This window comes from Mauremys reevesii, linkage group 13 (assembly GCF_016161935.1).
Source record: "Mauremys reevesii isolate NIE-2019 linkage group 13, ASM1616193v1, whole genome shotgun sequence".
NCBI lineage: Eukaryota > Metazoa > Chordata > Testudines > Geoemydidae > Mauremys > Mauremys reevesii.
This window is the reverse complement of record NC_052635.1, coordinates 35,054,844-35,069,238: the sequence shown is the minus strand read 5'-3', so window position 1 is coordinate 35,069,238 and position 14,395 is coordinate 35,054,844. Positions and strand designations below refer to the sequence as shown.

The 14,395-nt window shown below is 42.4% G+C and overlaps 1 protein-coding gene across 2 annotated transcripts in view; it reads left to right on the top strand.

Moving 5' to 3' along the window:
* ATP9A (ATPase phospholipid transporting 9A (putative)) overlaps positions 1–14,395 on the top strand; it is a 111,310-nt gene that overhangs the window by 59,085 nt on the left and 37,830 nt on the right. For both annotated transcript variants that reach the window (XM_039498448.1, XM_039498447.1), the window contains exons 10-14: positions 4,196–4,272; positions 6,130–6,290; positions 6,858–7,000; positions 8,875–8,987; positions 13,010–13,222. In XM_039498448.1, the coding sequence (XP_039354382.1) occupies positions 4,196–4,272; positions 6,130–6,290; positions 6,858–7,000; positions 8,875–8,987; positions 13,010–13,222 (707 nt within the window). The remainder of the gene's footprint in view (positions 1–4,195; positions 4,273–6,129; positions 6,291–6,857; positions 7,001–8,874; positions 8,988–13,009; positions 13,223–14,395) is intronic.

Genomic DNA, 14,395 nt, shown 5'->3' with positions numbered 1-14,395 from the left:
AAACAGAGAAAGGTAAGTGTGTTTCATTTCTGCAGTGTTTCCATCCAATTCTCCTGCTTCTTCTCTTTAAAATATGCTAAAATATAATAAATGTTGTCACAGTGATATGTCGAAAGGTAATTAAATATAGCTGTCCAAATGTAGTAGAGTAAATCTTATATATAGTTCAGTAATTGTCAACTGATTGGCAACTAACCCCCCCCCCCCCACCCCCCCCGAATGCAAACACACAAATACTAGTGCAGGCAGCTTCAAATACCAAATAGGCTGTTCAGAGCATGTTTTCAATTCAGTCCATTTCCTAAACCAAATAAGAAGACAAAGAGGCAGGAAAGCCATTGTTCTAGTAACTCTTGCCTCTTCAGATATGTTTTTTTCCCTCCAGCTTACTTATCTTGTATGCTAGATAATTTAAACTGTAACTCTTAATCAATTCACATAGTCTTCTGAGGTCTTTCCTGAGCTGTTAATATTGGTATGACATGACCAGACTCAGAGTGAAATTATGTCCCCATGGAAATGAATGGCAGAAGTCCTTTTAACTTAAGTGGGGCCAGGATTTCCCCCTCAGCGTGTCTAGAGACTATTATGCTCTTATCATTCTGTGCCATCAGATGTGCTCATATGCACATGGGCTGTCAGGTTTAGGCACTTGGGAGAAACTGCATGCAGATCTACCTGATAAGCTTATTATTTACAGTAGCTCCCAGAAGCACCTATCAGGATTGAAGCTCCATTGTTCTATCTGCTGTACAAAAAGATACAAAGACAAGAGCCCGATCTGTCACTTATGCCTGTGAGCAAAGTTACTCATGTACATACATGTTTGTGGGATCAGCCCAGAAGTATGGCATTTTAAAATATTGTAATCGCTTTTTAAATGGTTTATACAATGTAGTCTGTTTCAAGTATCCATAAAACAATTAGGAGCAAGTACCCAGTGAAAATTGCCCTTCAAACTTTGTTCTGCTCAGAAAAATGAATAGGCCTTTTCCATCCCCTAATAGGCTTCCCCCATTTTAACTTCTGTGACTCTACAGTGAACAAAGTTTCCCTGTCTCGTTAGTAGAATAAATAAAATACACGGCACTGCGTGCAGCACACACTTCTGAGTTAAAGCAGAGCTTTGCAGCATGTCCGTCTGCTGCTGCAGTAGGAGTGAGTCTGACTCCACTTGCTGTTGGCTGTCAGATTTGCAGTAGCCTGCCATCTGCTGATCTGAATTGGTGTGCTTGCCACCTTCTGCCATCTGGCTCCAGAGACTTTATTTTTAAAGAACGCTTCCGAGGATATTTTTAGTTTGAATTACTTTTACATCTTAAGTTATTTCAAAATAATATGTTTGCAGCCCTCTGAAACCATGGTTAGTAATGGGCATGGTGGAAATTAAAGCAAGGTATTAAAACTGCAATGGCTTTAGAGTAACTAGAATAATCTGGTTTCTAAGAGGTAGGGCAAACACTCACTGTTAGCCCTTTTGAAATGATTCAGTGTATTACTTATTTTAGCATTAAAATATATTTGCCACCTCCTAGCAGCTCCATCTGTTCCTGCATAGTAGGAATTAGAATGATTCTATCTCTTCCTGGGAATAGGCAGGCATATGTCTGGTTTAACAGTCACAATATAGTTTTAAAGTTATGTAATACATATATTTAGTTCATGTGATTATGCCTAGCTCTGACTGGTCCCAATGACTGTAACAACCTTTCTCCCACCCCTTGCCTCTCTGTTAATACTGTAAACTGTTCAGGCCAGTGATTGTTTCTTAACATGTGTCTGCACAGTGCCTAGCACGGTGGGGCCTCTAGAATGCTACCATAATACAGTATTACTGGAATTTTTCCATTGACTTGAATGGAGCAGGATCAAGTCCTATGTCTAGAAGTGGATTCTCCTGTTTGGATGAAACTTCACTGCTCTGCTTATAGCAACTTCATGCAGTTTTGTTTCTCAGAAATACAGTTCTGAAAAAAGAACTTACAAATGACAGCACTGACTACAAATTTAATTTTCCAAAGGTTTGATAAAACTTGGTTCTTCTGCCTATCCAAATCTAGTAAAGACTTTTCAAATGGGCTAGTTTTTTAAGTCAAACCCAATGAATTCAGTTTATTGAGCTCTTAATTTAAGAAAGTTATTAGTCTTCCTGACTCTGCTGCTAGTCTTAATTGTCTTCCAGATGTCAGTTATTTTACGAAGAAGAAAAAAAACTCTCTGATTCACACGCATTCTGGATCTGTCTGTGTGCAAATGGAAACCTAATTCTTAAAAGATGAGCTGGGGTAGTAGAAAGGAAATGTACCTGGCATCTTTTCCACAGTTGCACAGAAGAAAGATCAAACTGAGCTGTAGCGTTAATCAGGAATATTTATCACTGGATGTATAGTGATGCATGACCTGGGTAATTTATCCGTGACAGTGTAGTAGGAAGGCCATCTAAAGAATATTGGGCTAACTATTGCAAATCAGCTTAGCCTTCTTTATTATGATGCTCCTGTTATTGAAGTTGCAAAGTTGTGTGTGATGAATTTCTTACTGCATGCCCTATATGGAACATGGTGTTGTGATAATCATTGTCATCTTTAGTCAGCTCTTAGCACAGTGGTCCCCAAACTTTTTACCTTGCACACACCCCCTTAACCTTTTCCCCCCTTCCCCCCTGCAGAGCTGGTGCTGGGAGCGGGGCCAGGGCTCTGGGAGGGGCAGACACCGACAGAGGTAAGGGGGCCGAGGCTGGAGCTACAGCTGCAGGCGGGGCTAGGGATCAAGGCCAGCAGCCAGAGCCGAGGCCAGGAGCAGAGTTGGGTGATGCTCCCTCCCCGCCACCCCCCGGGGGGCTGGCTCGGGCCCCAGCTGCATCCCCCCCGAATGTTTTTCTGTGCCCCACAGTTTGGAGACCTCTGCCTTAGCACCACAAAGTAAGTCTTGGACAAGCAGCACATTGAGGGAGACAGTTACACTGGAGTCATGGGTTTGCATGAATGTCATCTATGCATCTAACCTGTACAAAATATCTTGAAAAATATAGGCCCTAGCAGCTGTTTATATGCCCTGCACAACTTGTGTGTGCAGGTATGTGAACGTGTGAGAAGATTATCAAGGTGAATATATGTCAATAGGTGGATAAACTTATCATTAAATCTGTTACCTTATTACTTGACCTGTGAGAGAGGCATAATTCCTCAACCTTTATGAGACAGGAAGAGGAAGCCACCAGGGCTCATGGTCATGTGTCAAACACATTGGATTGCGCAGTCCTGTTTCACTGAAATTGCCATCAGGGCTACAGTGACTTCAGACTTGTGAAGTGCACCAGCTAAAGATGCTCGAGTGCTTCCAGGGCCAGAATTAAAATGTAACTGGATGCACTTGATCAACATTTCCCCAAAATTATGGAAGTACTAACTGGATATGAGTCCTTGGGGTGTCTGTCCTTCTAAGTATTCCATTGCCCACAGGAGCTTAGTGCTGGAGCAGGAATGAGCAAAGCTGACATGTTGCAAAATGTTCTTGCAACACTGACATCCTACAACTAGATAACCACGTTGCTGTTTAAATGCTGTATTATATTTGCATTGGCTAGCAGGGATGGCCACTAGAATGAAGCGGCTGTTTTATGCTTTTTGAGGACAACAGTAAGGCATAAACAGTTTGTGGCCTCCAGGGCCAGCAACCTAAGCAACAGTACAACTGTTGGCAATTGGTGGTGGTGGTGAACTCACACCCCTGCTTTTCAACTCCTTTGATTGCAACAGGGTGGGAATTCACACCAAGAATTTAAGGGAGGAAAATGGGGAAGGGGCATCTTATCCTTTTAGGCACTATAGTAGATTAATTTATGTTGCGTTACCTAAAGGTTAATTGCACAGATGATGATAATTAGGAGTGTCGTGTCCAGCTTCAAGCACTGGCATTTGTAGGAGGGAGATGGGCTGTTTTTTTATATTCAGAATCAGTTTCTCCACCCCTCCGGTTTATATTTCATGTACTTGAATCAGTTGATTTTTTTTTTGTGGGTGCTCTCCATGCTTCCTAAAATTAATCTACTAAAAATGTGCCTGCACATTGAGTCTGTGCATAAAATAAACCTTTTAAGAACAAGCATCATCCCAACCATTTAAAATAAAAAAGCACCATTATTTTAACCTGTTCATCCCAGAATAATATACATCATGTTTTTTATTTCATTTAGGCACTGTTGTGGGAGTTGTTCTTTACACAGGGAGGGAACTGCGCAGTGTCATGAACACTTCAAATCCACGAAGTAAGGTACGGCATTTCGTCATTGGTGTAGAATAGGAGACAATTGGGCCACCATAGTACAATGGATCTCAACCTGTGGATTGTGAACTCATTCCCTCTCCTGATGTTTGAGTAAGCTGATTTTCTTGGTTCTTAGTAATCAGTTCTCCTCAGACACAAGAAATACCATAAAATCATTACCCCAGTTCCTGTGGCACCTCCTTTCAGCACCCATGGACTCCTTATTTCTTCTAAAGCACCATGTGAACCAAGATTATTTATGGGGTGCATCTGACGATAACTAGTTGAGAGAGAGAGTTAGCATATAATCACAGCATTAAAGAGACTGAAAATCTCTGATCTAGCCCAGTATTCTGTCTCTTGCAGATACATACACCCATGGGTGTAGTTTGTGAGGGGGCAGGGGCAGAGGGGTCATTGCTCCCCCTCAAACTGCAAGCCTTGGGCAGGCGGGCAATTGCCCCTCCCCGCCATGCTCAGCCCCGTTGGCCTGACTGGAACTGCCCCTGCAAACGACACCTATGCGTACACCTGCTGTTTCAGAGAAAAATGAATCATCAGTGGGGGCAACCATGTAAAGGTTCATCATGGAGATTATGTTGAGTTTCTGTCTCTTACACAGAAAACATCTAACCACAGTGTAAACTGGGCAGCATCAGCTGAATTGTGATTGACTTCCAGTGTGCAATTTATGATACTCCTCACAGGTGGTCTCTTCCTGCCTTACTTTCTCAGCCTGGTCTACGAGTGTTTTTTGTACCAGAATAGCGATGTATGTTAAGGGAATGACTCTTTATTTGTTTATCGGTAATTATATTGGTACAGCTCCTAGTATTCACTCAGTTGTTAGTGGCTTGGCTTTTTGTGCAGCCTTAAGCTCTGCTGGTATAAATACATTTATACCAGTGTGACTGCATCCATGCTAGCTTTAACTATAAAGATACAATTGACATTGTCCACACATAATGTTGTATCGTGTCCCTTAGCTAAGTTTAGTTCTGTGAATGTTAGTGACCAGTTGCTACTGATATGAGGCCTCTCAGATCTCTTCACCCAAGTGCTAACAGAGTTGATCACTTCTAAATACCCTTTTTTGAAAAGGCAGTTTACATTTGAACAGGGGTCGGCAACCTTTCAGAAGTGGTATTCTGAGTCTTCATTTATTCACTCTAATTTAAGGTTTCGCGTGCCAGTAATACATTTTAAAGTTTTTAGAAGGTCTCTTTCTATAAGTCTACAATATATAACTAAACTATTGTTGTATGAAAGGAAATAAGGTTTTTAAAATGTTTAAGATGCTTCATTTAAAATTAAATTAAAATGCAGAGCTCCCCGGACTGATGGCCAGGACCCGGGCAGTGTGAGTGCCACTGAAAATCAGCTTGCGTGCCGCCTTTGGCACGCGTGCCATAGGTTGCCTACCCCTGCATTAGAAAGTGACAGCAGCAGGTGTGTAGCACTCCAGTGCTTGTGATATTGTACCTCCAAAGGCTTGGAAGCATGAAGGTTGAGTTGGGGAAAGTGTTGCTTTGAAATACAAAACAATACAGAGGTTTAAATGAAGAGATGAAAATGTGTCTGGTGATGAACAACATCTTGGAACTGTCAGTTGATTTGAAACTAATGCTTAATCTTGCTGTTGCTGTTTTTAGTTTTGTGCAGGTCCCCACCCCAATAATCTCTAGAGCTCTGTTTCACTTATTGCATTCATTTCTGCACTGGAAATGTATGCATGACTCCCATTAGCTCTTTGGGTGCATGCACACTTCAAGGCATGATGGCAGCTCATGCCAAATAGGAGAACACTACATGGATTAATCTCTCCATTTACACTGTAGAAAATATTTTATTTTATTTGCTTAGATTGGCCTATTTGACTTGGAAGTGAACTGCCTCACCAAAATCTTGTTCGGAGCCCTTGTGGTGGTCTCGCTTGTCATGGTGGCCCTCCAGCATTTCGCAGGCCGCTGGTATCTTCAGATCATACGATTCCTCCTCCTGTTTTCAAACATCATTCCTATTAGGTAAGCCAATCAATTAACACTTCCCAGCAAAATGTATAGCCCTCTACTCTGCCACACTTTAACATACACATCTAGAATTTTACAGTATTGGACTTTCTTGTGAGTTCTCCAGAAATGAGGGATTAGAAATGCCTATTGCAGGGACAGCCTCTCTTGCTCTACAGGCTTCCTTGTTTCCCTGAAGAGAGGTGAGCAAAAATGAAGGGCTTGAGAGGAAGAAAGCAAACCACCGCCATTTTTTTTTAACCTCTGGTTTTTTGGTTGTTGATCATTTTATCCCTACTTATATGGTGTGTCCATCTTCCATTCACGGTATATCTTCTTTGCTTAGCAACTTTGAACTTCTCATTGCTGTCACAGGAGCTAACACATGGTTCTCCCTCAACACCTTCTTGTGCTGCTCTATTCTAATATGGAAGTACCACCCTTTTATTACAGCACTTTCCTGTGGTAGCTCATGATGTTGTCCAAAAGTTTTACAGAAAATTTATTATCCCGTTTATTTGGGGATATTCTCAGATTTTATTTTATTTTTTTAGCCCTTTTGTTCTTTTTTCCCCAACATAGCTTACGTGTGAACCTGGATATGGGGAAAATAGTCTACAGCTGGATGATCCGTAGGGATTCCAAAATTCCTGGCACAGTGGTTCGATCCAGCACTATTCCAGAGCAGCTCGGAAGGGTATCCTATTTACTTACAGACAAAACAGGTATGCAGGTAAATGAGTTATCAGGAGCTCTGGTGTAGGCAAAAGCGTGAAGAATGTTTTTGGGTAACATTTTCTTTGCATAGCCAAATAAGTTAATATACATTCTCCTTTGATGAGGTAGGAAAATATAAGGCGGTGGTCTCCAACCTTTTTACGGACAAGGTCACTTTTTGAATGTAAGTGCAACCCAGGATCTACCCCGCCCCTTCTGCAAAGCCCCACCCACTCCATCCCTGCCTCTCTCCGTCGCTCGCTCTCCCACACTCTCTCTCACTTTCACTGGGCTGGGGCAGGGGGTTGGGGTTCGGGAGGGGGTGTGGGCTCTGGGAGGGAGTTTGGGTGCAGGAGGGGGCTCCGGGCTGGGGCAGGGGTTTAGGATGCATGAGGGGGTATGGCGTGCTGGCTCCGGGAGGGGGCTCAGGGTTGGGGGTTGGGGTGCAGGCTCCCACCAGGGGGCACTTATCTCGGGCAGCTCCCGGTCGGTGGTGCAGCAGGGCTAAGGCCCACACTGTTCCCGGAAAGGGCCAACGCGCCCCTGAAGCCCCTGGGAGGGGGGGGGCATGTGGCACCACAGGCACCGCTCCCGCAGCTCCCATTGACCACAGCTCCCTGTTCCTGGCCAATGGGAGGGGCATTGCATGGCGACTCCTGCCCCTGCCCCAGGCCACAGGGGCATGCTGGCCACTTCCGGGAGCAGCGTGGGGCTGGGGCAGGCAGGGAGCCTGCCTTAGCGGCTGTGCAGCCAGAGATCGCAATCGACTGGGAGAGTCTCCAGGATTGACCAGCTGATCGCGATCGACCAATCGGTGACCACTGATATAACGTATCTTCTTTTCTAACAGGGATTTCCTTTTAGAAAATGCGGTTTAGTACCTTGATTATAAACAATGTTTGGAATTTCCATATTGTTCTCTCATATAATAGAGCCCTTCCTTAACGAGGGAGAATGCACATAAGTGGGCAAGAGACAGGGATGATTTTTCACCCCTTATGGTTTATTGTGTGTGTTCCTCACCATCACTCACTTCTGTCAGTCTTTAGCCCCTGTTCTGTGAGCGAGAGGGAATGGAATAACTTGCTGCTTTTTTCTTTTTTTTTTTTAAATACGCTTGTTTTCAGTTTGGAGGTTGGACAGAAATATACAAAATAAAATTCTGTTAGTTTTCTTTTTTCAGTTTTTCTCCCCAGAATGAAAAAACTAAAACCTTTTTTTGGCTTGAAACACAATGTTTTGGTTGTGAAATCAAATTGACCTTTTCAAGATGAAACTTTAAATCAACATTTCCAGTTTTTGTGGCTTGTATTTGTTTGTTTGTTTTGGTGCCTGGAAAATGCGTTGTGTGGCGAGCAATAAATTTGCCAAATACATTTTACCCAGCTCCACAGACAACCCTTCTTTAGGAACAGAAACCAGCCACCTGCCATCATTCCAGCTTTTATTGTCACAGAACCTTCACCACTCTGGTCTAGGACAACAAAAGAACTAAGTTAATAGTCAAGGGCCAGATTCTGGGATGTCATCCCAGACCCATTTAAGTCAATGGGTAAACTGAAATTGACTTCAGTGGGGTCAGGATTTCACACCAATACCCTTATCTCATTAAGCAGTAAGTTACTTGGTGAGTAGTCTCATTTTAATGGAGCTCCTAGCCAAGTGCTCTACCACTCCCTGCAAGAATCTACCCACAAGTTACTACAATTGTTTTTCACTCGCTTGAAGCTGCACTAGTAGCTTATTATAGTAACTAGGTAAACATCTGCGCTCCCATCTCATCCTTTCTCTCTTTGTTGGGAAGAGCAGGGAACAGAGCTTGAATGGAATATAAGTGTCTGCCAGGGCTTGCACGTGGCCTATAATGCTGCTTCTGTTACAGGAACTCTCACACAGAATGAGATGGTTTTTAAACGGCTTCACCTTGGGACAGTAGCCTATGGACTGGACTCCATGGATGAAGTGCAGAGCCATATATTTAGTATATATACGCAGGTAAAGTAAAGTCTGATTAACTTAACTCTTTGTTCTCAAAGCAGTGAACAGTTTGACAGGTCATTGGGCTGTTCATAAAGGGATCCTGACTGCATAGCTCAAATTTTCAATAAAACATATAGTCAGCTGCATGATTAATATGTATATATGTATAATTACCATACATACCAGCCGTGGCTGAAAAAAAAATCTGACACTTCCAAGTTCTATCCAGAGATCACAAGTGAGGCTTAATTTTATTTAGAAATTGCTGTCAGCCCCTGGTGGCCAGGGCTCCCCGCTGTCAGTCTCACAGCCAGGGTTCCCCTGTCAACCTGGGAAGTGGGAAAGGGGACCCCTCTGCAGCTCCCACCTGCCCCCCAATGCAGCCTGGTGAAGGGGAAGAACCTTAAGAGGAGCATAGGTGAGGCTGGAAGGGCTGAACTATGGTCTTGGGCCTGCAGTGGCGCTGAAGTGAGGAGGGAGGGGGCTGGTGGGATGGGAGGGCTGTATTGATGGTGGGTTCTGAGCAGATGGGGTGAGTGCTGGGAGGTGAACTGAGGACAGTGAGGGTTGATGGGGGCTATGGGACTGAACTGAGGGGGAGTTTAATTGAGGGGGTTGGGTTGGGACAGAACTGATGAGGCACTGGAGGACAGGATTAATTGCTGAGCAGGAGAGGGGCAGATATGAGGGTGAGAGCTCCTGCAGCAGGGACCAAAATCCCCTTATCCAGTACATGTGGGAGTGGGCAGCACTAATTGTCACGTACACACCCTGGGGATGGGCAGGGCAAGATAAAAAATCAAGAGAATGACCTAAAAAGCACAATACAATCTCTTTTTAAAAGAGCTCATGAATTTTGGGTCAAGCTCATGATTTTTGGGGGCCTGACTCATCATTTTTGATCTCTTGACATTGGTAATACTGCATACAGTACAGTATCAGAAGTTTCCTGGGAATGTTTATGGTCCAAACCAAATATCCACTTTTCAAAACTGGCTACAACTTGGAAAGTTCTTCCACAGCATTCTGTATCTTTTCAAAATTGTGTAAAATCATAGTTCAGACTGATATAACATTAATTTGTACTTTTGAAACTTGGCCAGTTTGTCTCAACTTTAAATACCAAAAATCTCCATGTAAATCACATGAGTAAGTACAGTATTTAACTTATGAAGCAAGGCCATTCTACGTAAACACCTGTTGGGGATGGTCTAGATAATACTTCGTCCTGCCATGAGTACAGGGAACTGGACTAGATGACCTCTCAAGGTCCCTTCAGTCCTATGATTCTATGATAATGGGAGATTTTCCCTTAGCATTCCTTTTCTATGGTAGCGAACAATCTGGATCTTCTTTGTTTATATGCTTGCACTCTTTTGGTTCAATTTTGTATAACAAATAGACATCTTACGAACTGTAAGGGTGAGAAAACTACATTTCCTGACTCGTGCTATGGCTTGTAATTTCCTTTGTCATTCTCATAAATTGGGTAAACCTATCAAAGAACCCTAGCAGTCACTCCTGCAACTTCCTGTGAAGTAAAAGTAATGACCACAGCTGTGCCTACATATATCATGAAGGGCACATCCAAAAATATCAGCACCAATCCATGAAGTATGAACACATAGCCTGTTGTCCTAGATTTGGGATTCATAATTCATTACAGTCCTTTACAAATAAAAACAAATCCTCTTTGCAATAGAATGCTTTCAACCTTCAATTATTATTTGAAATTTATTTGCATTTTAGTATTTTTTTTGTCTCCTTTAAAGGGAAATGGTCCAGTAAAAATCAGACATAAAAAGAGCTTCCTTACCTAAGACGAGTGAAAGAACTTTTTTTTTTTAATTAACAATTTTTTTTTAAAATCCAAACTTAATGAAATGCAAAAGGTCGGTTGCTTTAACTTTTTGGTGCATGTAATAGTGTTATGCTCCTGTGACTGCATTGGAAATATTGCAGTAGAGTGTTTTAAATTCAATGAAAACACTGTTAATTAAGAATTAAAATAACTAACAGGTTTCAAAGGGGTAGCCATGTTAGTCTGTATCCGGAAAAACAACGAAGAGTCCCCGTGGCACCTTAGAGACTTAACAAATTTATTTGGGCATAAGCTTTCGTGGGCTAAAACCCATCCGATGAAATGGGTTTTAGCCCACGAAAGCTTATGCCCAAATAAATTTGTTAGTCTCTAAGGTGCCACAAAGACTCCTTAAAATAACTAATGTCACTCTTTATGCTAATGAAGGGCTTGATAATTTTAAAAAATCCATCTGGAAGTCAATAGAATTTCTCATATGAAACGTGACTGACTTACCTCTTTCCTGAAAACAGGATGAATTTGTTGCACTAGCCCGGCAGGTTATTACGCTTGAAAAATTTTTTAACCACTGATGACTTCTTAAGGGTTAATGTTTTAGGTTGCCTTTTAACACTGTTTAGTTTAATAATAATTTAGTTATCAGTAAACCGTTTTTCTGATTTTTAAAGTTTGCTCTTAATGAGCAGCTTTCTCTCCAACCATTAGACTCTCCTACAGTTAGAAATAGTTTTGCAGTGGCTTATTAATTATCAGAAGTCTCTGTCTTTAGTGACCGCTCTTTTCCTCATTTGTAAAATGCAACCCTGCAGATTCAGTCAATAGAACTTGGCAACAGATAGGTGGGTCATTGTACAATGATGTCTTGCACACCTGGCATTTGCAAATACCTCAGAAATCTTCGTGTGCATATTAGTAGATCTGGCTTTCAACTGTTGGCCGCCTTAGCCACCTACCTGGCTTTTGTTCCTTGGCTTTCACAGCCATTTTGGCATCTGATCTCTGTAAGACATTGAGAGCCGCTAGTCAGTCTGAACTGCCAGATACTTCCTGTCTATAAACATTTCTCTGTGATCAGGCTACACCTGTTCAGGCACCATCTCAGTCTGAGAGGTGAAGAAACTTGACTAGTGGTAAATTACTTCCTAAAGTATCCAGTATTAGTCAAGACAGGATACTAGACTTAATGGATGATTTGTTTGGGTACAGCATGTGACTCTAAATGTGGTTGAACCAAGGACTTCACTATTCCTATTGATTTTATGTGGAAGGCACTCTAATATCAGGGTGATGGGTAGCAGTTTAAAACCCACAGATTTTAGATTTATTAGAGACTCAAATTTTGAAGATAGCATTTAATTGTACAAAATGTGTGTGCTAAACTTGTGAGCTGAACTTCCCATAAATCTTATAATATATATGTTCTTATATTTTAAAAATTAAGATACTTTATAATTGGAAGCATTTGCTAGTAACGATTCATTTAAATTGCAGTTATTTATTTCTCTTATTTTTACCATGCTATGCCCTTTGACCTGGAAGTGAAACTTTTGTCCTCTTGACATTAAAGGTTAACAGAACAGGAAACTGGATCACTATGTCTCCCCTCTGTGACCAGCATAATTTAGTAATTGTATAATTACCCGAGGAGTCTAATTCTGATACTAAAAATAGTATTAAAAATTAAATGAACTTAATTTAAGTTTCTCATTCCATGTGAGCCCATCTGTTTTCCGTTTTCAGCAATCATGTGTTCATGCGTATGAAAGCCAATTCATTCTCAAGCATAAAAGCCACTGGCCTTTTGCTGAGCAAAATGTGGTTTCAATGGAACACACGATCTGGTGGTTTTGGGGGAACATTTTTATCCACTAAGCTTGTGTAGTGATTTGGTGGATCAGCAACAAATTACCCTTTTCATCCAAGCTGTGCTGAAAACTCTTGGAAAAATATCTTAGGGAGTTATTTTTTCACTTCATCTATAGTTAAGTAAATCTAACTTCATTTAGCGGCACATAACTGGAAAGTGGTCTCAGTTATTCCCATGATAACACATACAAAGAAGATGCCCCAGTCAAAAACATATCCCAAGTTACTGGAGGTGTGAGTCCATGCAAATAGTATATTTATGGTTATAATAGAAGTAAGATCCTTAATGATATTCGATTATTCCTGCTTTTCAAAACTGTCTACACTTTCTTTTCTCCTTTCTCGTTAGCAGTCACAAGACCCACCTGCTTTAAAAGGCCCCACCCTGGCCACCAAAGTACGTAAAACCATGAGTAGCCGTGTTCATGAGGCTGTGAAAGCGATTGCCCTCTGCCACAATGTGACACCAGTGTACGAATCTAATGGCGTGACAGATCAGGCTGAAGCTGAGAGACATTATGAAGATTCCTGCAGGGTGTACCAGGCTTCCAGTCCTGACGAGGTGAGATTTCCTTTTTTTCCCCACCCTCTTCTCCCTCACCTCCATGTTTTTAAAGGCTTGAAATAGACCATTTCTTAAGGAAGCCTCTCTGAAATGGAAGAGCTCGGTGTCAAACCATCAGTGCTAGCTAATCAGTGCTAATAGAGCATCCTCACGATGAATTGTCGTCACAGTAAATTATTTGAAAATAAGTCTGTCACTTCTATTAAGAAAAAGCATAATCAAAAACTCTTTACTGTAGGAATGAATAGGGAAATAATGAAGGTGCTTCAGGTCAAACAAATATTTTAAAAGTGGAACAAACCCTCCCTCTTTGCATACGTATGAAACCAATTTTATGTATATTTAGCAAGGAGAACCACAGCTCATCTTTAATTTAAGGCAAGCCTATTCTAGTCAAGTCAAGGGGTTAGACTGTCTATGCAGTTATGGGACAAAGGGAGCATAAACTGACTGCAAATGCCCAACAGAGAATTCTTCTGTCACAGGGGAACTCGCTGCTGGTGCAAAGGGCCAGATCTGGCACAGATGCCTGCAGTCCTCAACCTCTATGGGTATGTCTAAACTGCAATAAAAGACCCATAGCTGGCCCAGGTCAGATGACTCAGGCTCGCAGGGCTCGAGTTATGGGGCTATAAAAGTAGAAGATTCCTAAGATAGACATTTGGGTATGGGCTGGAGCCCAGGCTCTGAGACCCAGAAAGTGGGGGAAGATCTCAGAGGCCATGCTCCAGTCTGAGCCTGTACTTTACACTGCTATTTTCAGCCCCACAGCCCAACCCCCACCCCAGCCCAAATCAGCTGACATGGATTCTGAGACTTGGTGCTGCAGGTTTTTTATCACAGTGTATCCTATGTGACAGAAGCAGGGAGGGGACTGTGTCAGAACAGAACTCTGCCATGCTAATCCTCCACTGGCGTATGGTCCAGTAAGGGCCTGTGAGGGGATCCACTCACTACTCCAGCACCTCCTCATGGCCAATACAGGAATTAGCTCTGGTAGCCAGTGTGCCCTGCTAGTGGTGCTCAGCCCATCATCTCCTCTGCTTTTGGACCCATGTCCCTCCAAGGACCGTGATGCCCTCTCTGGCTGTGCCACACTTGATGCCCCCCCCCCTTCCCAGGGACGTCTCTGTAGTCCTGGTCCAGCCACTTCTCTCAGTGGTGACTGCA